At 35.6% G+C, this 24,473-nt stretch overlaps 1 protein-coding gene across 2 annotated transcripts in view; it reads right to left on the bottom strand.

The window, feature by feature from the left end:
• The window catches only part of ARAP2 (ArfGAP with RhoGAP domain, ankyrin repeat and PH domain 2), a 125,935-nt gene that overhangs the window by 89,351 nt on the left and 12,111 nt on the right, over nt 1-24,473 (bottom strand). For both annotated transcript variants that reach the window (XM_071556662.1, XM_071556663.1), the window contains exons 4-9: nt 24,314-24,393; nt 18,980-19,062; nt 17,851-18,207; nt 14,392-14,461; nt 8,850-8,970; nt 6,226-6,407 (exon numbers count right to left, since the gene is read on the bottom strand). In XM_071556662.1, coding sequence (XP_071412763.1) covers nt 6,226-6,407; nt 8,850-8,970; nt 14,392-14,461; nt 17,851-18,207; nt 18,980-19,062; nt 24,314-24,393 — 893 coding nt within the window. The remainder of the gene's footprint in view (nt 1-6,225; nt 6,408-8,849; nt 8,971-14,391; nt 14,462-17,850; nt 18,208-18,979; nt 19,063-24,313; nt 24,394-24,473) is intronic.

The following is a 24,473-nucleotide window of genomic DNA, read 5'->3' as shown; positions in this document are numbered from 1 at the left end:
ACATTTTTTTTCTTTGATTAAACCACTTTAACAGCATATTATTTTAAATGCATTTTTTACTCTTTTTTTGGAGTAGGTGTTCAATTAGCTTAAAATTAAAAAGCAAGGACCAAAATACAACAAAACACTTCCCCACTCAACACAATTTCCTGTAATCATTCATTTTGTATTACAACAAGCAAAAAAAGGAAGATTTTAAGCTTTCTTATACAATTCAAATTACTTCCTGTTTAGTTGTTCCTGGCATCATGCACAGCAACTGATCATTTCTTTGGTTCTGAGTGTGTGGAAAATTGGAATGAACTTCTTGCAAGGAACTGCTGGAAATTAGGAATATGATCATTATCTATCATCCCACCTACAACAACTACATTTAAGAGGGGCTGAATCATTTAATTTCACCAGTGTATTAGTATATTTGATATTAAAACACTTCCTCATATTCGTCTTTCCTCTCCAATGTATTTGGTATATTTTTGGGTTCTTCTGTTTTTCCTTTTTAACATCTCACTACAGATTTGTACTGTTATAAAGCAAGAGCAAAGCCTAAATGCATCACACAACAACAAAGGGCAAATGTTCTTTTGTTTTTCTATTACCTCCACCTGTTTAAGGTGTTCCAGGACAAGATCAGTCATGTTTGTAAACATGTTCGATCACAGTCTGCACTGGCAATCAAGTACAGTGCAGTTTCTTTAGATAGAGTTTTCCAGTTATTACAAGTAACAGTTTACCACCACAAAAATCTTCAAAAGCACACATGTTCTTGGGGCAGAGGGGACAAGGATGGGGGACGGGGATGGGGAACAGGGGGAACACAATGGATGAGAAAAGAAAATAAAAAGTCATTCTCAGTAATTCCTCCTTCCAACACCACACCCCAATATATACCAGGCACTTCTCTCTCCTCTCACCATCTATCAACCACCTGAAAAGTCTTTTTATTCCCCCTCCTGCTTTCTTTTGTTGCCTTTAATCCCCTACCTTTTTCCCTACCTTCCTCTTCAAAACCATCAATTGCTTTATTCATTGCTCCTCATTAGATCTCAGAATCTTTAAGTAGATATTTTGCTTTCTGAACAACTTGCATTGATCTCCTCTCTCCAAGTGTTTTTTCATATTTCTGTTGCCATCACCTTGGACTCATAATATTCACAATGATACACCAAAAAAATCCACATACATTAAAAAAACCCCAAACTTTCTCATGCTGCTTTAGTATGACAACCAAGCATTGCTACTTATCTTCAGGACATCATTTATCTATTCTTCTTTGGTTACCTTTCACTGTTAGATATTTTGGACTTTACTTAACAGATAGTTTAGATTTTAGAGCATTTTTTAAGAGTGTTTCTCTCTCACATTCATCATGTTCACAATTATTAATCAGGATTCCCTTTTCTCCAGGGAAAAGCAGAACATTTCCTAAAGAAGAATCCCCTTTGCAGAATATCATTATGAATTCCCATTGTTATATGTACACACACACACACACTATATAGAAAAGCCAGAAGTCTTCCGAGTCTGCCCAAGTTCCAACCACGTTGTCTCTGGCACTGGACTTTATCATATCATAGAACGGACCTTTAAGATCATCTAATCCAGTGTCCCTGAAATACATACCCAACAGGAGCATCTTTCACTAGGTCCCCTTTAAGCCTGTGTTTCTTAATAGAGATAAAGACATCTCTGTTCTTATGCACACAGAGATACACTCATACATCCTTTCTGGTTCCCTCCACTGACACCTGCATTGCTTCTTCTCTTTCAGGATGCCAGACTCAAGCATCATCTTTGGCTTCTCCTTTCAGCTACCCTCATATCAGTTCTCTACATTATCCTATCCTTTCTCATCTTCTATCTGTTTAATATCCTTTCCTATAATACATATTTTAGTGTTGTCCAGTTTTGCTTTAAATGTACTACTAGCATTAGAGACGAAATCAAAATTACTAGGTGCTCTTACTGGTTCATTCAACTTGAATAAACATTTCCATCTGTCACAACGCAAATAATTTTAATCTTTGAGAAAACAAAAACCCCTCTGAAATCAATAGGAACATGGAGCCAAGATGAAGCAAGATGTCTTCCATAAGTAATGAATACTATTGGTTGCAAATAATAGAGACAATACTCTGCACAATTTAAGTTTTAACTTGGAGTCATTCATACAGAAAACAAGTCACAAATAATTACGGCACATGGCCAGCCATACATACCATTTCCCAGTCTTTATATTTGACAAAGTTTCCTCAGATACCACAGGCAAATACATCTATTTCAAAAACACATAAAGCAGTAAAAAAAGAAGATCCTGATTTCTTCTCTTTTCAAAGCCAAATTCTGGCACAAAGGCTTTGACACCTAGACCTTCCTGTACTTTACATATCAGTGAATCTTAAATTTAAGAAAGGGGATACATTTGAACAGACCAGGCAAGCATTTGTCAGAGCCTTTCTGATGATAAAGAGGGAAAGTTACTACTGCCACCACCACAGCAGACTGACATTTCGAGCCCAGGTTTGAGCTGTCTTGAAGGATCAGATGACATGTTTTTATATAAGCACGAACAACTTTGAAACAGAAATGGGAATTTCAGCAAGCTGCAGGTTGAACAAATTGATTCTGTACAATTTATTTTTCGCTTTTGCTCCAGACAGGACGTTTAAGAAATTTACACTACATGAGGAGTCAAAGAAATTGATGGTTTCATACCAGTACTATATCACTGCCAGAAGTTCAAGCTAAACCAATCACTTTTTGACTAGAAATGGGCCTGAGACATGATGTTCTGATCTCAGCCTGAACTTCACGAAGTATGTGGTGGTTATGATAGGATTTGGTATTTGGCTTAGGATCTTCTCCACTTTTAAGAGTGCAGAAAAAATTTTTAAAGTAACAGTGAACTCCTCTATCAAGTTTAATAGGAATCAATGAATCAGCTTGATCCAATCTCATTTCAACATTGTAAGAAGTCTAAATAGGTGTCTTTTAGCACTGCAGTTATAATAAACTCCTTTAAAGCTCTGTGGGAGTCATTCTAGTATGGATGTGAATTCCAATACGAACAGGATTTGAGGACATCCCTGGAGAGATTTGCCTGGTAATTACTGGCTCAAGTACAAACTTGAGACAGGGAACGATTTTTAGATCAACAACGCCCTCTACTGGATTAGTGCTGTACTACTGGGGTTTTCTTCAATACTGCAGTAAAAATAATTCGGTTTTCCACTTGAAAATAAAACACAAGAGGTACCAAAAGAATTGCAGACTATGAGAGCCTAAAGACAGAAACTACTTCTTCTGATTCCCAAACATCCAGAAATTGCATAAAGAAAAGAGACTGTTTAAATGAAGAACCTAAAAAGAAACCTGTAAGGACCATTTGATATTCTTGGATTTAAGTAAACAAGCTTTGGAAAGAAGCTGCCTTTGCACCATTGTTTACAATATTCTCACACACCGGAGGAATTGACAGGCTGGCAGCACATTTAACTGTTCTGTTTCAAGGCTGGATTTTGGTCTGCCTTTTGCTGCACTGCAGTCAGTGATCTCTGCAGAGCATCCATATAGTAGAAGGGAATAAACGTCCAGTAAAAAGGTTGTATAAGGATGTGCTTTCATGATGAGCTAAAGCAATTCTGAAATCCATGATGTTGAAAGAGCACAGCAGACACAACCTATATACAGCTGCACAAGCAATAGAATCAACACACATGCACATCTGCACAAAAAAAAAGTAATTTCAAAAAAATCTGTAAAAACAGATATTGATGTGGGAGGAGCACTCAGATTATCTGAGTCATAATCTGCTCCAAAAATGGAGAAAAGAGCAAACAAGCATCCTCCAACAGGGGATGGCTCTGCAACCATTTAGTATCAACATGCACAGTCAGAAAATCTGACTTAGCACAGTGGGCAGAGCTAGGAGTGGCCTGTTATCAACAGAGATGATCAAAGCATCTACTTGAGGCAAGAAAGATGCTCCCAAGAGTTATATTCAGGTAGAGTAAGAAAGAAAGAAGAAAGCAAGTATTTAATCTCTGGTATTGTTACTCTCAAGAGAGACGTAACTGGTTACAAATGACCTACACTCTGGAAAATAAATGCCTCCACAAGTCTGTATATCTTTGTTCCTTAATCAAGAAGCTCAGAACATCCAAAATATATTCATGGGTATAAGACTCAATAAGCATAAATTCTGAAGGGAAAAGTGGCTCATTAACAACGAACATCCACAAAAAGAGGATCTTAATTGATGAGAATGCTTTCCATGGATCCCCACTAATGAAAAATCTGGAAACCTCATGACAGAAAAGTAACATTGAGCACTGCAGCACAGTGTGGGTCATCCCACAAGCAATGACTGTCAAGCTGGTTGACTTCATTCTTTATCCTTGATTGATGCATGAGAACTTCACTGAAGTAGAAGGTCTCAGAATGGAGGGGTGGTGTTTGCATTTTGGGTTTGTTCCTCCTTTAAGACTTATAGCTGTAAACTTTACTTAAATAAACACTCTAACTGACAAGTAATCTGTTCATTACAACAATCAAGACTGATTTCAGTATAGATAAAGTATTGTGCTCAACCTATGAAGCCAAATTTCTCTCCATGATGCTCATTTGTCAGAACACATGCTGTGGGCTTCAATTTAAATGACATGTAGAAAATAAACTTTTGGTAACATATTACACATCTAAATCATTTGTGGAGTTTTTTATAGCTATGGAGCAGCATAAATCCATAAACTGTATCATATTTGTGGTAGGTTGATCCTGGCTGGATGCCAGATGGCCACCCAAACTGCTCTATCCCTCCACCCCTCAACTGGACAGGGGAGGTAAAATGTAAGAGAAGTACTGAGGGATAAGGTAAGGACAGAGAAAGATTGCTCATGAACTACTGTCATGGGTGAAACAGAGTCACCTTGGGCAAATCAGTTTCGTTTATTACTGATCAAATCAGAAAAGATAATCTTAAAGCACCTTTACCTCTGCCTCTCCCTTCTTAACTTTGCTTCTGATTTACTCTACCTCCTCCCCACTCAGCAGTTAGGAGGGGGGACAAGAAATGGGAGTTGCAGTCAGTTCATTATATTTTGTCTCTGCTGGTTCTCCCTCCTCAGGTTGCCATGCAAACCCAATACAGCATTTTTCATTAGTTGGCTGTTGACTGATCTCAAAGAAGGTACCTACTAAGTAAAACTTCCTTGGAATATAGTAAGTAGAAAGAAAAATAGGTCTTTCTCAGTCTCAAATTTCCTGCCATATTCTAGGAAAGAATGTTAAGATTTAATATTGAACATTTTGTGGTCCCTCAAACCCATCTAAATAATTTCCCATGTAAGACGGTAACAGGAGAAGAAGTGAGATCAACTCCAAAATAAAGTTTTAGTAAGAGACCATTCATATTTGAAATACAAATTTGAAAGAAACTGAGAACAAGGCAAACATGCAAAAACACCTTCCCCAAATGTCATCCCAGGTTCCAGCTACTTGAGGATAATTACTTTCCTTACACAGAAATAGCACCTTTAACATCCTGCAATAGATTTTTCTTCAACTAGTTCACACAATCATTCATTGAATCCAACGAGTCTCATTTATTCCCTACCTATGGCATCCTAGAGGGTTTCACTGATAAGTACTTTATGTTATCATATAGTCATGCTCAACACAAAATCAAAAGCCCTAGATTTTGGGAACTGAAGGGTCTACTTCATGTTTTTTTAATATTGCATTGGTTTAAAATATTACAGTGCAAACCAGAAATTGGCCAATCTACATTCTTAAAAAGAACACTTTGAACATTTGGTTCAAGTATCAGTTAAATATCACAATGTGCTTCTGTGTAGCACACTTTACAGAGCAGTATTTTGTAAGACACTGAAAACAGTGCACAAAACAGGCCTTGTGATTGTTGAGTGCTTATGGCCCACATTTTAAGAGTGAATTAATCCCAGCCCTGACACTAACATGCCGTGACACTCAGAGCTTTTCACTTCACCTCAGTATATATTCGCTTTTTGCTATTGTGCAACAGACATAATGATAGTTTGCCTGCTTTGTGAAGCCTTCTGAGAATGGCAGCAATAAAGTACTACATAAAAAGAGATATGTATTTATATTGAAATACACCTATTCACAAGGAGACATCAATTTCCGACTCACTAGTTAAACCATCTTTATAAGCTTTCATTCACAAAAAGCATATGAAAAATTTACCTGCTCATTTTTGCAGATCCATACAGTACTCCCCTGAAGTAGTATAAAGAGTTTGGCTTTGTATCCTTTCAGCTCAAGATACCCACTTTTCTCAGGGGCGACAGAAGTTCGTGACTGAGAGTTATTATCAGACTGCAATTTCAAGGCACTGAGCATCGTATTAACCCAGTCATTTCTTTCTTCTAAACAAGTGGAAAAAAAATAGTCAAAGGCAGTTAGTTAAGCACCAGCTCCATTCTTCTCTGCATATTGGTTTTCCCATTCTTCCTAGCATGGATATACCGCACAAGAGAGAACATCCACCCTGAAGAGGAAGTGTGAATAAACATAAAGAGAATCTGTATCAGTGGAGATGTTACGAAAGACAGCCATTTAGTTAACTCCCAACAATCAACGCACAAATCAAAACAAACCAATGATCAAGGTCCTTAAATCATGATTGTTGGTTCTAAGATGCTCGATTCCAGGCAGCTTAAAGACTGAGGTGGTAGACAGGTGGCATGTTCACCTTCTGGAAGCCAGATCAATGAGAAAGAACTACAATAGTTATGTAAGCAGAAACCAGGGAGCCTAAACTTCATTTGTCACTAAAGAGGTATCACCAGTGCTATTCTATGTTTGGTCATGCTTCTAAGAAAAGACACTTGGCAATTTACAATCTATTCCATTAAGGTGTGGTGGTTAAGTTTCATATTGTCAAGGGTACTGAGTAATCAAGAAAATGCATGTTTGAGTATTTTTGCATGCATTATTAATTTAACATCTTACAAATACATGAACATAAGGAGGTGCAGTAATAAAGTTCCACTCAGTCTCATTCACTATGTTCAGATATTTCACCAGACTAAGATCAATATACTTTAATGATGAGTAGTCCAAATGAATTAGACTCATCTTATGTGACTGGAATATAATGAATATTTCAACTGTTTGCTCTGAAAGATTCAGTTCATAAAATATATGAGGGGAGGGGCAGGGAGGGATGGAAAGTTGTATCCATAGGACGTATAAAGTTGGCAAAATTAGCACTGAGCACTGCAAAGAGAACCATTAAAACAATAACGTGCAGACTCCATAAATGTCATGTGCAACATGAAAGAACAAATACACAAATTTAAGTGTCATAAAATACTTCAAAGAGGAAGACTAGCCTGACAGATTAGCCCAGGGAACATGATCCAAATGTTGTTGCTGTTAGAGGCTTTGTTTTAATATATATATATATGTGTATATATATATATATATATATGTGTATATGTGTATATATATAGATGTATATGTATATCTATCTATCTATCTATATATATATATATGCGCTCTCTTGAAATACTCCAGTGATCTTTTCAAAGTACTTTAGTATAGCTAAGAGCACTAAATTACCCTAGAAGTCTTTTTTTTCAATGATACTTCATTCTAATTAAACAAAATCTCACAGCATCTCAGAAGATTATGTTCTCATTCATTACTATCCCCTGATTAGTTAATTTTTTGCCTTCAAATGCCCCTAACTTTTCAAACCATACAGTGTTTTTCCCTCTAGACATTAAATCCATCCAAAAACATATGTTTTTCTGAAATATCAAAATACAAATAAAAATCTTCACTTCAACATTTTTAAAGGAGTTAAGTACCCTTTGAGTAGTCCCAGAACAATGCCCAACCACAAATCCACAGAAGTAACAGCATCAGATAACAGGTTTGTGCATATAACAGAAATCAAGCAGGGTTATTTACATACTTTACTATGAGTATGTCATCCAGTTCCGGATACAGTAAAGATGAAATTCCTTGTCCAACAAACATTTCTAAACTTAACAGCTTTAGAGAAAGGCTACCATATTCAAAGATGGTTGGAATTTCATGTATAGCAAGTGGTTGCTCTGAATATATTCGGTAAGTCAGTAAAAGTTGTTAATATTTTTTTGGTATTTAAAGGTAATGGTCCATAAAGCAAATTGCAGCCTTAGAAAATGTATTGCACCAAGATGGTTAGTTTTGCATTTATAAAAATTTTAAAATAAATTTGGAAGAGAAATGCAAAAATAATAAATACCTACTTTTAAACTCAGCTAAGAGTATAAAAATACCTGAATTTATTTGACCCGAACCTGATAAGAAGGATTTGTTCACTGATGCTGCACTCCTGTTACAGCCTGCAGCAAATGTTTACAACCAAGCTATAACCCATAAAAATGGGATTTGATAATGGAAATGCTGAGAGACCCTTAGCTATAATGGCTCTGCCATGTACTGCTGTAAATACACATTGTGTATCTCTTTTTTTCTAGGTATTCATTTTTATTTGATTGTTTTCATAAATAAATCATACATGCACTGATATTGATTCCACATATAACCGCTGTAGGTTGATAAAGCATTCAATTAAAAGGTATACTAACTTCTTCATTACAATTTAAATTTTTATCCTCTATCAACACATGGCTGAAAACACTGTATAAGGCAGAAAACCTCTTATTTCCTTTGATTACATCACATTCCAGCCAACAATCAAGTTGCTGTGACTCAGAGGAGATGGCTCCAGAGCACACAAGCTCTAAGGGCTGCTAGCTAGAGCTGAGGAATGTCCATAATTAAACAAACAGAATTAAACATCTTCTACTTACCTTCTTTATCCACACGGAAAACAAAAGTCCTATGGGATGTGACAACTTCAAATTTATTCTCCCCATGAACTCTTACTGTTGCTATAGCAGACAGCAGTATTATTCCCTTTGAGAACACTTCCTGTAACAAAAAGGCAGTAGAAATATTTAGTATCTCTCATGGAATGTTACGTTTCTCTTATGTAATACTGCTTGTCATAGTGTTTTGGAAGTTCACATACACAGTCTGTGCTCCTAAAAGCTCCCACATTGCATTAATAAGTAAACCCCTTCACTAACTTCACTTCACTAACTACTACCTCCTAAAATAGAAAAAAATCCTATGGTGAGACAGAATGTGTATATTTGAGACACAAATTCAAAAATTGTGTCATGGCATTAATATTGCAAAACACATGCTCTTAAATTTACATTTTTATGCCAAAGTAAATTACATGTACAATCTCACAGAAAAACAATTTTAAAATATATAATTATTACACCTGAAGGATAGAAAAAGACACAGGAAAAAACTGTGATTTCTCCAGCTAGAGAATTCCAAACAAGTTTTCTGTTCCCTTCTGACTCTTCAGTTACTAGCCAATAATAATTCTATCCCTAATTTAGAACACAAATAGGGGCATCACTCTGGAAAAATACATTTTCCTGTCAGTACTAACAAGAATGCTCTCGCCTGGATCAGGTATGTAATTTTCTACAATATATGTGTGCTGGTTTTAGCTGGGATAGAATTAATTTCCTTCAGAGTAACTAGTGTATAGGGCATTCAGTGATGGAAATACAGGGGTGTTTCAGTTATTGCTGAGAAGTGCTGACACAGTCACACACCAGTGAGGAGACTGGGGGTGCACAAGAAGCTGGGAGATGACATAGCCAGGACAGCTGACCTGAGTGAGTGGTTCCGTGGGGCTTAGTTGGCAGCTGGGGTTAAACCACAATAATTTGGGGTCAGTGCAATTTTTCCCAAATTTTGCAAATTTCCAACTAGGAATCAGGACAACTGAACTGAACACAAAAGCAAGATAGGAAAAAGGAACTGCTACAAGTACTTTTCTTCAAGTAGCTTATCTTTTAATCTAATTACCTAAGTATTTGGGAGGAGGGGGGTTAAGGTCAAGCATAAGTGTGTACTTTGGAAATATATCTGTACAATTTCTGGATTTCAGAGTTAATGCTACTCCTGTTTCCACTATGCTTTCATTAACTGGTTTTCTGATCAAGACAATTCAGATATGCTGCTAAAATTTATGATCCAGATGAAGTAATAGTCCAAGAGTCAGCTCCCAATAAAGAATTTGTACTGCAGTAACTTCCCTCCCAAAGTATAAATTCTTATAACAGACTACATACAAGGACTTCAGGAACCACTGTGAATGCTAAGCATGAAGGATACATTGGATCATTTTTTGTTTACTGAGTTTAACATACTAATGAGTTTCACCAAATAAACAGCCTAATATTGTTTCACTTTGTGGTACTAATACATGTCAGTGAATGTAGTTTAGGAAATAAACAGAAATGTTGAAATACAGCAGACTCAAGCATGTTACTGTAGTTGCACACAAGAAATAGAATGATCTTAATATTGCACATCGTTATGGTTATGTTTGTTAGAAGAGGGATTTTAACATATTTGTAGTAAGGTTAACTATTATGTTAACTACTGATCCTTCTAATGGCAAAACACTATTTATGTAGGTGTTCAGAAATAAATATGTTATGGTGTTTGCAGGCATCTACTGGCTGTATTTGGTACTACTATAACAGAATAACAAACTGCTGTAAGACCCAACTATTTTATTTCATTTGCTCAAAAAAAAAGTCAGTTTCCTTTTAAGCTGAGCATAGTTTTGCTTTGCTATTTAAGCAATCATTCATTATCCTTTTTAAAACTTTGTTCTCCAAAGCATACATATTTTCAAATACAGTTTAAACCATAATAATTTATCAATCTTTCTTGTGAAGTAGCATTTCTTTCATATGCAAAAAATATGCCTGTTAAAAAGCCCTTGTTGATCAAGATACAGTATCTCTCTTTGAAATATTCCAGACTAGAAATTAGCTGAATTATTTAAGAATATAGAAAACAAACAAATGCAGCCAAGAAGCTCGCAGATACTTATTCTGCTACTGAGTGGTTTACACTATCTTTAGAGCTGCTAAAAAATTCTCTGACTGAACAACTTTCTAGGGGCGAATGCAAAATCTTTTGGTGATTTGTTTTTAATATCAGGTGCTTCAATGGAACTTTTACTTTCAAATACAGCTCAATGTCACTCCTTGACAGTTGTGATTCAGAGTTGGGCTAAATGGTCCTAGAAAAGAGGATTTTGCACTGCTGTGGCTTTACTTCCACAACAGATTAAGTATGACCCATTTGACGATTATGTTCACATGTACTGTAACACAACAAAATATTGAAGTTCTCCACAAGAAAAGGTGAGAATTTTTTGCTAAATCACTAATATATTTCTCAGGGACCTAAGCCGGTTTAAAATAAAAAATTCCAGCATAATCAGAAGTGTTTGCCATACTATAAAGTGCATGGTAGACCACCAGAGTTTAGCCAAAAGCAGGAATAAATTTGAAACAAAACCTGTGCATATTAGGTGGGTGAAAAAAAAATTCAATTCTACATTCCTCTCTCCAGTTAACCTCTCACTTCAGTTAACCATGCTCTATTAAGATAAAGCCACACTGGATGTTGGTCTGACTACATCAACTTTCCCGGGACCAGGAATGCAGAAGAAACGAGAGCATCACAAATTCAAACCAAAACCCTCTCAAAGACAAGTGTTGTTTGTTAAAAACTATCTTTTTCACTATGCAGATACAAAGTAAAGAAGAGATATATATCAATTAGAAGTTGATCTCCAACTAAAACAAAGCTAGAGAATTATTTAAAAATTAAGGTTGAAATCATCCAGAGAAACATTCATATGGGCATTTTCAAGAGTACTTCGTGTCTGTCTTCTCTTCCTATCCTCCACTAATTTCACTCTTCATTAGCCATGTAGCACACTTCCCCTTCTTGAGAACCTCACTCCTCTCCTGTTCCTGATTTGAATGACAAATAGAACTATTTATTGGTACTGTTTCTGGGTAAAATAAACAGTTTCATTCCACTGAGTTCACTTGTACTAATCAGAAAAATATCAGTATGGATTGGTTTCCTTTTGAGAACTATTTTTAATTGATAGTGAAACCAATAGTACAGCAATTCCTTTATAACATGCTTGTCTGTGTAGGAACATCCTTGATAAAAACAGATTGGAGCAGACAGAACCTGACATTAAGATCTAAAGTTAAAACAACCAGTTTCCCACTTTTAAAAAAATAAATAAATAAAAATGTATATTCATGTAGCTAAGAGGGGGGACATGGAATGCCTTGCAATGAGCTCTGTAACTATCCTCACCTTTAACAAAAACCATCTCCTGAGCTGCATGCAGGTCTTGATGGGTCTGCAAATAGTTACTTATGATGTCAAGGTAACAACACACAAGCAACAGGAGGAACATGCTGGTATCCATCTCACAAGAAACACATATATGCTTAGTGTGGGAATAGTGATTCAGCAGAGAGCATTGCACCAAAGACTCACACTCTCCAGAGGCGCCACTGCTCACTCAACACAATCCCACCGTTCACTAAGAAATACTAGCAGCCATCTGTGTTTTCTTCTGGTCTGCAAGCTAGTCTGAGTTTCACCAAATCCTCAGTTCCCAGAATTTGCTTCAGGACTTGCAGTTCTCAGACACACACAGTTCTTCACATATGTGACTCACGAAGTTAACAAGTCAGACAGTCACATTTAGTCAAACTGTATACACACACAGACCAACCAACATGTCTTTCAATCCCCAAAGTGAAGTTTAGACTCAGATTTCACAAAAAGCGAGACAAAGAGGCTTCAAGAAAAGTGTTTTTAAGCTCCTGTTGTACTAACCTACCACAGAGACCTTTTAAATAGAGGATGAAGAGTTGGTAGCTTCCTATGCATCATGTGACACACTAAATGTTCCCTTGAGCAGAAGGAAGATTTCTGGAATCTCTTATGACAGGTGAATGTGTAACAAGTCTTATTCTGGAGTAATTGACCTCCAAATAATATTCTCATAACTTTGAAAAAAAATTCCCAATACAGATAAAAGATTTAATTTTTATTATAATTTCTTTCCCTAAGTATGCTACAGAGAGTGTTAAGGAAATCCCATTGCTGTATTTTTTTCAAGTCTTTCTTAATGACTGTTTCTTTGCTTCTCTGAAGCCCTGGGATCAATACCACAAAGGCATAACATTTTTTGTCTCTGTAATCCATATGTTATTCTACTGTTCTCTTCACCTACAAATTCATGTCTTCTACTGTAAGTGAAGCAGAGTAAGCAAGTGAAAACAGATTGTTTCAAGTTCCTAATCATTAGGCAGAAAGACCAATGCAAATAATTTTTTGAGCTTGTTCTTAGTTTGCCAGCTCCTCAGGAAACAGTCTTATCCTACTTCAGTTCTTATACCCCCAACCCATTATAAAGCATCTACAGGTCTCTTATTGACTATTAACAACCAGTATATTGTTTGGAAACCTTCACTTGAAATTGTATTTTCTTCCTAATTTAACATGCTTCTTCAACAGGAAATGCTTTCTAGCATTTAAAATAACACACATACATATAACCTCAACTTCCCCAAACATGCATACTGTACCATCATCTATCACTTTCGAGTTTAAGAAGGTCTTCATTACTTCTAAGAGGAGAAATTAATCACAGATCAAAAGAAAAAAGAATTTTGTAGTGTGATAAAGAGTATTACATAGAATTACAAGAGAATTACAAGGAATATACTCTTTGTTGAAAACTATTATTTACAAATCCATTTTTGTATCACATCTAAGAAGTGAACTACTTTAATCAAAGCAACTCATGTCTCTGTGAATATTTTGGTAAGATTCAATCCTGAGGTACACAAGCAAAAGCAGCCACAGACATTACAATACTATGCTGATTTTGAACAGACCCATTCAAACCTAACCTTGTTCAGTGACATGTGATTACTCATAGAAGACAAACAGGAAAAAGACATTTTTAATCAAAGAGTCAACAAGTGTTTGGATTTGTTTTTTTTAAAAAAGGTCTTCCACGCTACTTTTAATTTCTCACAATCTCCAGCATGCTAACTTCCCACAACAAGACACTTGGCAACCACCATTAAAATAACATTGGTTCTCTTAAATGTGTTTAACACAATCCTGTTGTGATTTGCAGACTGCAGCAATGTCATTCTCTCACTAAAGTAAAAAAATCTGATGATATCTACCTGAAAAGGTGACGAATACAAGCCCTTCTGGGAAACAAAAGGATGAACAATACATGAAGATCTCAAAGACACTTTAAAATACTTAATAATGTCTCACCCTAGCACTTTACCATTGAAAATTAATTTCAGATGAACATTCATTTGTAATTCTTTCATAATTTCTCCACAGTAGCGTGTGTATTACATGAATTTATTTTTTTCCACATGACTAAATCATGTCACTTACCTTTTCGTTATTGTAATAAGAAATGCTGTCTCCATCAAATTTAACCCAGCGCTTCTGAAACACACATTTGCTGTGAATCAAAAATTAACACAATTACTATTATAAACACAAGCTAACACTCTCTTTTAAGAATGTCTCAAGCATAAATTATAGAAAGGTTTAGTTTCCAGTGTCTGGGCCTAAGAAGTCTGAAAATTAAAGCAAATCTTAGCTCTACTGTATCTTTTCTAAACAAGACTGCTGATTTCAAATGTATTAAAAATGTCTGGAATCCAGAAGTGTAGTATTACTGGTCTTCATTTATAAATCAATGTCTTCACATTTTTAATCAACTCAGTTCTCTTTCTCTCAGTTTCCTTGCTACGCACTCTCTACCACATCTGAAGTGACAGAGGAAAAAGAACTTTCAAAAATGTAATTTTGCTTGAAGCCAACAAGGATGACAACTGACTTCTTATTGGAGGTAAACGACTATTCTGAACACAGAACAAAATTTTAAGTGCTACAAGCTCTGTTAAGACAGCTTCCAAAAATGAAAGCTGAGAACCTAAAATGTCCATCTGATTGCCAGGCTTATGAGAAGCAAATTTATGTTTACAGGCTACAGTATCTCCAATCAAACATCAACACATCTACTCAACACTCTTTCTTGGCCAATGAATAAGTAGCAGTCACACCACATCTCTCAACAAGTACAGCATGAAATTTCATTTTTTTCAATGTGTGTTTTCAACTGGACATCATTAATGAGAAACTCATTACTTTAGTGTGCCATTAAATCATACTCTATAAGGACCTTCTAAAAAATACTATCTTGCATGAACCTGAAGTAGCCCATTATGCATTAAAAATGTTGACAGCCTGTTACTTATCATCTATAAAGGTTTCAATTCTAAAATCTATTAAACAAAGTAATTAAACAACAACAAGCCCCCACTAATGTCTTTCCCAACATTATTTCCTTTCCCATTAAATGAGTGCTCTGCTTTAGGATTAGTAGACTGTGATAGCTTATCAAAACTTTAATCAAATAGCAGCTCTGGCTTAATTAACTTGTATTATATGACTACAATAAATCATAATTTTTCATAAGCTGGAAAGGCCAATGTAAAATCTATTTTCCATTAAAATGTCAATAAACTCCAAGATGACGCAGGGAAGAGTGACCCTAAGTATCACATACAATATGAGTAAACTGAATGGCTTTACAATTTATAGTGAGTTAACTAAAATAGAGAGGCTGTACTTTAATTGCATGATTTGTAGCAATTTAAGAAAACAGTCCATATTCCTTCCCCTGAGGAGACACAAACTGCCATATGTAAATAAAACAGCTTAATTAACTTGTATTATATGACTACAATAAATCACCATTTTTCATAAGCTGGAACAGAAAGATTCAGTTGATGGAATCTGAAATAAAATAAGATCATCCTTCAATAGTTTGAAAAAAATAATTCTTTTTTTTTCCTTTGGCAGTTTTTTGGGTTTTTTTAAATTCTTAGATATTTGAAAAATGGTATTGTAAGACAGAAAAGCAAAAATGTATCATTCATTGAACCACACCTGGGAAAAAGTCCCTGAAATGCTAGCCAAGGAATATCACTGGATCAAGGCCAATGACCCTGCAGCTGTTCTACTCAGTACTAACCAGTACTCATTCTGATGTTAACTCAGTTTTTTAAAATAATATATTCTCACACAGAACTTTATTGAAGCCTTCATAGTTCGATCACAACTCTATTCCTTCAAATAGCACAAGACAACTGGAATCAAGAACTTTACTTTTTATCACTCTAAAAACTAACTGCCAAAAGTGTCATTTAAACAAAAAAAAAATTCCTTTAAGTGAAATGAAACAAAAGCTACAACTAACTGCACTCTTGAAGAAGCCAGTACATTAACAATTCTGAAAAAAAGATGTAAAATTGCATATTTTACTGGGAAAACATCTTTTGACCCTGTGTATAATTATTCTTGGATTCTTAAGCAAAGTAAATAATGAAAATCCACACATGTGAATGAAATTTAAAACTAAAAATGAAAGAAAACAGGTTTGAGCACATTGCAATTCTGTGATGGCAAAGTAGGTTTATTAAACCACATTTATTCCTTGTTATTATTCACCTTCAACAATGTACCAAGACCAAAAAAACAAAAAAAAACAACAGAAATCCAACAAAACAAATAAAACCCAAACTTGTCAAAACAGAATCATTAGCAAGCAATAAGAAAAAAATGGAAATTGTTATACAGTAGAGCTGCTTCGAGTGGGTTCAGACCGTATTGTATTCTAAAACAATTTAATTCAATAAATTTCTCACTAAACTAAAAAAAAAATAGCTATGCTACTTGCAGAGTAGTGATGATTACTTTAGCCCCAAACGCTCAAAGGAAAGGCCAAACAGTTTAATATCTTTCTGTGTAGCTAAATACACAGTCCTTAGAACAGAGAATGCAGATCTACTAAGGCTTCAATATAAGTACAGTAGATGTATTGCAGCCCTAACAAGTACAACAGCTTTAATTTCTAGATGCTAAGTACTAACAAAGATCAGAAACAGACTAAAAAAGTACAATTCTGGCACTTTCAACAGAAAAAGTAATTCAGAAGTCATAAGAACAAATGGGGAGAACTGAAAATTACAATTTCAAATGACTATTCAAATTATTGAGGAGGAAGTTAGAAGAATTTCAACAGTTTCCAAGTATTTATGAAGGGAAGATATGGAAATGGAACATTCTTTAGCCAAAACCAGTTTAAGAATAGCTGGAATTTAAATTCAGTTCTAAATAAAACAATGAAAAAACTCGTAACAGAAATCAAACATAAGATTTTGTTGTTGTCTAACCTCCAAATGTGGCAAAGACTATTCACTTTCTACAGTGTTCCCCTCTCCATTATTTGATATCTTAAAACAAGACTTGGGCTCAGATTTCTCCCATCAAACTTTAAGCACATCAGTAAACTAAACTAGGAGTCAATTCACCTCAGGTGCATTTCTAGACTCAAAGGTCAACTTATGCAAACAATTCTGAAAGCAACAGGATCTCCAGTCACACTAATTACTGAGTTATAATCCATGGCCAAGTTACTAAAGTAGTATTTCAGAATCAGAGTTAGTTTTCACTTACTTTGTGGCCCAGAGAAAACTCAGCAAAAATGTAATGATTGGAAATACCAGTAAAAATTCATTCTGTATTTTTCAACCACAGTTCATGCGTGGTGACCAATATTTTTAATAAAAGTAATTTTCCTAAGTGCATCTCATAAATAAACTTTATGGATATGTAACATTATTAAAAACTTTTTAATTCAGCAGAGCCCAGTGTTCTTACAACAACACAATTCCCTTTCTCCTCCCACCACAAATATTGAGCAGTGACCAAATACAAATCTATCATCTCTCATGCAAACACATTGTCACAATTATACAGTAACCAGTGCAAATACCATACCCTTGAGGAGATAGTTTATCCAGCCATCCTGCTTTAACCTTCTTTGCTGATGGTCCATAAAAACAAGCATACGGTGTTATTGATTCATTTCCAATCAAAGTTTGATCTCCACCAAATTGCGAAAAATTCATTCGTTCACTGACCAAGTGATCGGAATCTCCACTTTGTATTTTACTACAAGATGTTGAGTGTGATTTGGTTTTGTTTTTCTTTTTCTTTAAAGGCAAAGAATGTTGTTCCACAACAGAATATACAGATTCAGTTTCAGATTCTTCCAGAGCTAATGAATGGTTTTCCTGAGACCAGGATTCACTTTTTGCAAATTCCTTTGTCTTCTCTTCCTGATTATTAAAGTAACTAGAAAGAAAAAGTATATTTTAATCATAAAATGTATTACTACAATGCACAGGTATATAAAATTAGTAATTAGAATATTAGTAACACATTATAAATAAGTTCATAGCTTGTACGATCATTGTGATAACCACAGACATGCTAACTAAACACTACCTGTCTTATAACTATGACCATACCAAATCCTACTCCTTCCATTCAACATGAATGGTAGCAACTTAACAATAACAATCCTTCTGATACATGAGCAGAAATTTGAAATTAATTCTCGTTCCTCAGAAAACTAGCTTTGCTGATTTGAATACTTTGGAGGACTTGCAGTATGACCTCCCTCTTCCATCTCCCACCTCAACAAAAGCTTTCAGGCTGCATAACTAAGGAGAACATTAGTTCCCATTTCATCAAACCACTGGCCACTCCCTCAAGAGTGGAGAATGGATTTTGGTTTTGTGATCGTCTTTTTTTCTTTTTTTTTCCTAATGGGAGTACTCAGACACAGCTGGAAGACACACAAAAATGGAACTTGTGCCTTCCTTGTTCTGACAGGAAAACAGGGACACTTTGCAAATCCTCAAAGGTTCTGAAACCTGGTTAGACAGCCTCAAAACAGCCACAGAGCCTAACTTTGCCTCCTATGGAATGGGGTAAAGATTCAAACAGGAGAAAAAAAATACAGTCATTGTTGTGCCTTCAGAGCTAGATTTCTACTTGTAGCAACAGTAAATAACTCCTTCCTCTTTACAATTTCATTTTCTCTGTAACTCTTATTTGATACCATAGATTCTTGGATGTATATTCTTCACTCATTCCTAGATCCAGGTGATTTTCACAAGCCAGGAATTCATTTCCATGAAGTTCCTAGAAAAGAAACATATTGTAACCAACTTTTGTACAGAAATAGTAAGTGATGTTCAAATTACTGTAGATATAAATCACACACAAACAACAGCCTAACTAGCAAAGATACTCCTTCCCACATTTTCAAATATGCATTTGAAAGTTTATTTTTTAAAAAGTGTTCTAAGAAATGCTATTTTCAGCATTTGCATTTTAAATAGTAACACTCATATAAAACATTTGGGCATAATCCAAAATACCCGATACAAACCAACCAGATAAAGAAATCCAGTGTGTAGAGTATCAGTGCTCTGATTTTTCTTGAGGCACCAGTGATGTCCAGGTTTCAGCAGGGACAGATTTTCTTCCTAGTAGCTGGTACAGGGCTGCATTTTGGATTTAGTATGAAAATAATGTTGATAGCACAGAAGTTTCAGTTGTTGGTGGGTAGTGCTTACTCTAAGTCAAGGACTTTCCAGTTTCCCCTCTGCCAGCGAAGAGGTGCACAAGAAGCTTGGAGGTAGCATGGCCAAGACAGCTGACTCAAACTGGCCTAAGGGCTATTCCATACCACAGAGGATCATACTTGGTTTGGCAGGGTGGGGAGGGGAGGTGCTGGCTGGGAGCTGCTGATCGCTTGTTAGGGACAGACTCTGGGCACCAGTCAGCAGGTGGTGAGCAACAGTATTGTGCATCACTTGTGAGTTTTGGATTTTATTTCTCTTTCTCTCTCCTTTCCATCACAATTACTATCGGTGTGGTATTATTATATTTTACTAGGTTTCAATTATTAAACTGCTCTTATTTCAATCTAAGAGGTTTACTTGTCTCTGCTTCTCCTCACTGCAGTGTGGGAGCGAGTAAGCAGCTGTGTTCTAGTTGCCAGCTGAGGTTAAATCACGACAACTGAATATTTTTAAAGCTCAAGAGTCATGTCTTGCACGCAAGTTAAGTTCCATTTACGATTTGCCACTGCTAGCCTATCTTTCATATCAATACTTCTCATAATTAAACATACTGCCTTCACAGTACACTAAAGATAAAATAATGGCAAATTCAAAATCTTAAAGTAACACTGAACTCAGCCATATTGTATATATCTCACATTTTTTTGCGAAGATCTTCTTCAAAGGTCATTTATTAACTTTTATTTAGAACTCTTTATCACAAATTGCTTGCAGTGTACAAAATGTCAAGGTTCACACTGCTTATTTCACACTTCCTAAATTTGATCTGACGATTGTATTGCATTACTAAACTTCTGAATTTTTGTCTTTCTTCCTTTCAACAAACTAAAATGAACATCCTTGTGCTTTCTGAAGAAATCATTTTGATTTACTCATTTAATCTTTGATGTGTATGTAACAAAGCTGAACGATGGCAGAAAAAAAAGTGGATAAGCTTCCACAGCACTGCCATTTGTTTTCTGAGCAGCAGCACCTAATCTTGTACTTGAGGACTATACCTTGGCAACATGGAAAGGCAAGATTAAAAAAAGCACATAGTCCAAAGCAGAGAATGTCTACACTGCAGCAAAAATGTAGAAATCACAGGCTGATGGTTGGTGAACTGCTTTTGTTCACCTAGGTGAACTGTCTGCCTTCCTCTGCTAGCCAGATCAATTATAAAATTAAAAACCCCACCAAAACTCAGCCATCCACAGATTACAGTATTATGTTGCAGCGTTAAGAGCTAGACAAACAAACAAGTAAACAAAAAAAAACAAAACCACAACATAAACAAAAAAAACAACCAATACAAAATCATCCACATACCTTGAAAACAAATTAAATAGAAAACTGAAAAGCAACCTGTCCACTGGCTATCAAATACGTGGATTGTCTGGAGTCTCACAAAAGGAGGGGAAATGGCAGTGTCCCACTTCTACACAATAGTCAGGAAGTTAATATCATGCCCCATGAAGGAAACATCTTCAGATTAAAAAGTGTCAGTATTCTTTATCTTTGTTTGCTTAATCAGGATGCATTTGCAAGGCACACACACTGACGCTGTTGGCTAGTACCTCTTCCTCCCTGTCATGAACCTTTACAACAGTTTGATGGGCTGCTTGTGCACACTGCCCAGTCTTCAGCAGCTGGGCAAGTGAATTCAGGGAGCAAGATAGTTTCCAAATGATAACCAAGAAATAAATTTCTATTGCCAGTAGATTTTAAAATTTACAAGTCCACAAATGAAAATAGGTTGGGGGTAAAAGGAATTCTGTTTGCCCACAGACATGTACTTCACCCAAATTAAATCTCAAGCATTTACAATGTGCTATTTACAGAAACACCCTTCAGGATGCTCAAACACAAGATAAAATCCCCATCTCCCACCTTCTGCAAATCCCCGAGGTATCATACAAAGGTAGTTACCAGCAGCATTTTCTCCTGCAGACACCTCTATGGAGAGAAGTATAGGTACATACATTACACAAAACCTGTCTCTAAATATATACTGTTCTTACTCATAGGAAGCACCCACCCTTAAGGAAGAAATCTGGCTTCTGAATCCCAGACAGACAGAACTGCCTACTCAAGGGTCTATATAAAAGAACCTCAACTTTACATCATGAAGTAATTCAGATACATTTCCGGTTTTAGTTTTTTCTAACGGGCAATCTTACTGAATGCTAAACACAGGCTGAATGGAGGGTATCAAGACTGAGCCTGCATTAAATGAAGACTCAATGCCATTCAGGACAGGCATATTCCATAAGAGATACTACCTCAGTCTTCCACTATAGCTAGTGTCACACAGTTCTCAGGTTGATTCTTGAACCATGGTCTAGCAAAACAATTTTCTAAAAGGTCCATAAAGACAAATTCCTCCTTTCAAAATATAAAGGCTTGCTATGTTAAAGTAGTAAGATTTGCAATCTGGACAGCCTTCCACAGTACCACAATCCTTTGGAATTCACACAATTTACTGAACTCAATATGCATGTTTAATTTAGTCTGACTGTCTGCAGCAAGAAATAAAGCAAGTATTCCACTCTAGAGGCCTGAACTCATTAGAATTCAGTTTTTCTCTGAAGGAATTCTAATATACTTTACTCTTTTAGTTGAACACAGCAATAAAACAGCCATAACATATTTGGTTTTTGTGTTCTTTCTAAACCAATAAAAGAACTCCATTTCCTTCTTCAGGTTGCCTTTTAGAGGTTTATCCTTCTACTTATCCTTCTTCCTGACCCAAATCAAAGGCTTATTTCCTTTACAGCCTTCACTCCCCTGTTCTCTCATACTCACATCCAGGCTGTAGTGACTCATACCTATTTCTATAGGCACTCCCTTCATAAAAGCCTACAGAAGCCTTTTCTTTACACGAATGAAACGGAGAGTGTAATGGTCAACTTACAAGCCCTTGGAACAAATTTTCAGTTAGTAAATATAACAACTTACTACCTTTTTTTCTACATAAACAAACTATACTCTCATGTGACTTAACATGAAGCAGCAGCTACAAGCTCTAAACTCTGACATTTTAGAGTGTTATCTGACAATTCTTATTTAAATGTCTAAATATTTATTATTCTTTATATGAAAGTGAAATGTATCTCAGGATGTTTCTTTTATGGTTCCTCTTTATGACCTTTGTTTGCAATTAAGTTCTAATGAAGCTAAATTTAGCTCTGAAATTTACAACAGGCCTGTGATAAACATAGTGTAAGAAACTGTCCACACACATGAAAGTGATATCGAAATCCAAATTGTCCTATCAGGGAAAGTATGCTATAATATTCTTCATTAATCATGACTAAAACCAGAAGAAATAGTGATTTAATTTCAGGCATTAAAATCAGTTTAACAGCATGGTATTTTTGTACTTGGTGCCTTTGTAAGGTAAGAAAGAGTGCTGACAACCTTTCTAGGTATGCTTTCTTATAACCAACCATTTCAATGAAATGTACAAAATAATGCTACGAAGTAACAAGAAGGCTAAGAACTTTTCCTAGAAAATCAGCTTATGTCATTGAAGTAATTACAAAATGTTAAATTTTGAACTTTTAAAGATATCAGCACAGACAATAATTGGCACAGAGAAGATATTGCACACAAGGAAAGAAAATGAACACTCAGAAGTCACTTTTGTGTGCACACAACAACAACAAGAAGGAAAGAAAAGGCATGAATTTATGTGTACCTCCTTAAAAAGTCAACAATAACAAAAAGCACAGCATATTTCCAATAGAAAGTACCAGCCAAAAACAGAGTTCACTTTCATGCTTATAAAACCACTCCCACTAGAAGATGAAATTTGATCATTTATTTTTACTGACCAAATCTCAAAAATTTAAAATTTGAGAAAAATATCCTAGGCATCTATTTGAATAGCTTTAATTTTAGTCACTAGTTTACAACAGTTTAAAAAGTGAAACATTAAAGACCAGGACAGAAGAATTCTCTGTTTTCTTCAACTCTGTGGCTTGGCATTGGCTGGAATAAGTATAAGTAAGCACAACATCAACAACTTCGGGTCTGCATCCTGCCGAGACAGAAGCAGGAGCTGGAAATTCATGGCATTTGGCACACACCCTCACTAAGCTAATTCACCTCCCAGATCTCCACATGATTCAGAAATCTGTCCACATGCCATCTGTGGCACTCACACCATTAATTACTGCCCCCCCCAGAAAACGTTCATTTCAGAGAATCCTAAATCACTTTTTGGGTGTACAGCAAGATTAGGGGATGCATGAAAAGTATACCAAGTCCTGAGAATTTTCATGTACAGCAATTGAAAAAAGGGTATGGCCAAAAGTGACCATTAGATCACCTCAGCTGATATGCAAGCTGCTTTCATAGGATACACATGAGTTTGTGTAGAGATGCCTAGTCCTGATCTGCAACTATCAGATGGAAAAAAGTCACTTTCATTTGTCTTAGTAAATTCTAATGGTTATTCACCACTTCAATTATGGAAAAAGTATTGCAATATACCACTGTAGCTGAGACTTTAAATACAGCAGCTTTGGACATAGCAGAAGGGAAAAGAGAAAAAGTTCGTTATCTATCTTATGTTGGTTTAAAAAAAATTTAAAACCCCAAACAACAAACACAATACAACGTCCTATAATTATTGAGCAGTATAATGTCTATGTCAAGATTAAGGAAAGTCATTAGACCTCAAATATTTACATCATAAACCCTTTGCGGGTAGCTAAAAAGACAGAAAAGGTACTGGAAACGAAAAAAGCAGAAAAAAATAAGGGCAATATAGAATACAGAACGTGAAGATAGACCATTTGTACTCAGGCTTTTCAACTTACTTTAGCATCTTTAGGGTTGTCACAAATGAAGGTTTCCCCATATGGAGAGATGATGGCTGGCTTTTCTTCTGTGAAAGTTTCTTAAAGGAAAAAAAATACAGTCATACAGTGCAACACTCTACTAAAGTAATATTAAAATCAACAAGGGACACGTTTTTCA

This window comes from Pithys albifrons, chromosome 5, assembly GCF_047495875.1.
Source record: "Pithys albifrons albifrons isolate INPA30051 chromosome 5, PitAlb_v1, whole genome shotgun sequence".
Taxonomy (NCBI): Eukaryota; Metazoa; Chordata; class Aves; order Passeriformes; family Thamnophilidae; genus Pithys; species Pithys albifrons.
The sequence above is the reverse complement of the archived record's forward strand: the minus strand, read 5'-3'. Positions and strand labels throughout refer to the sequence as shown.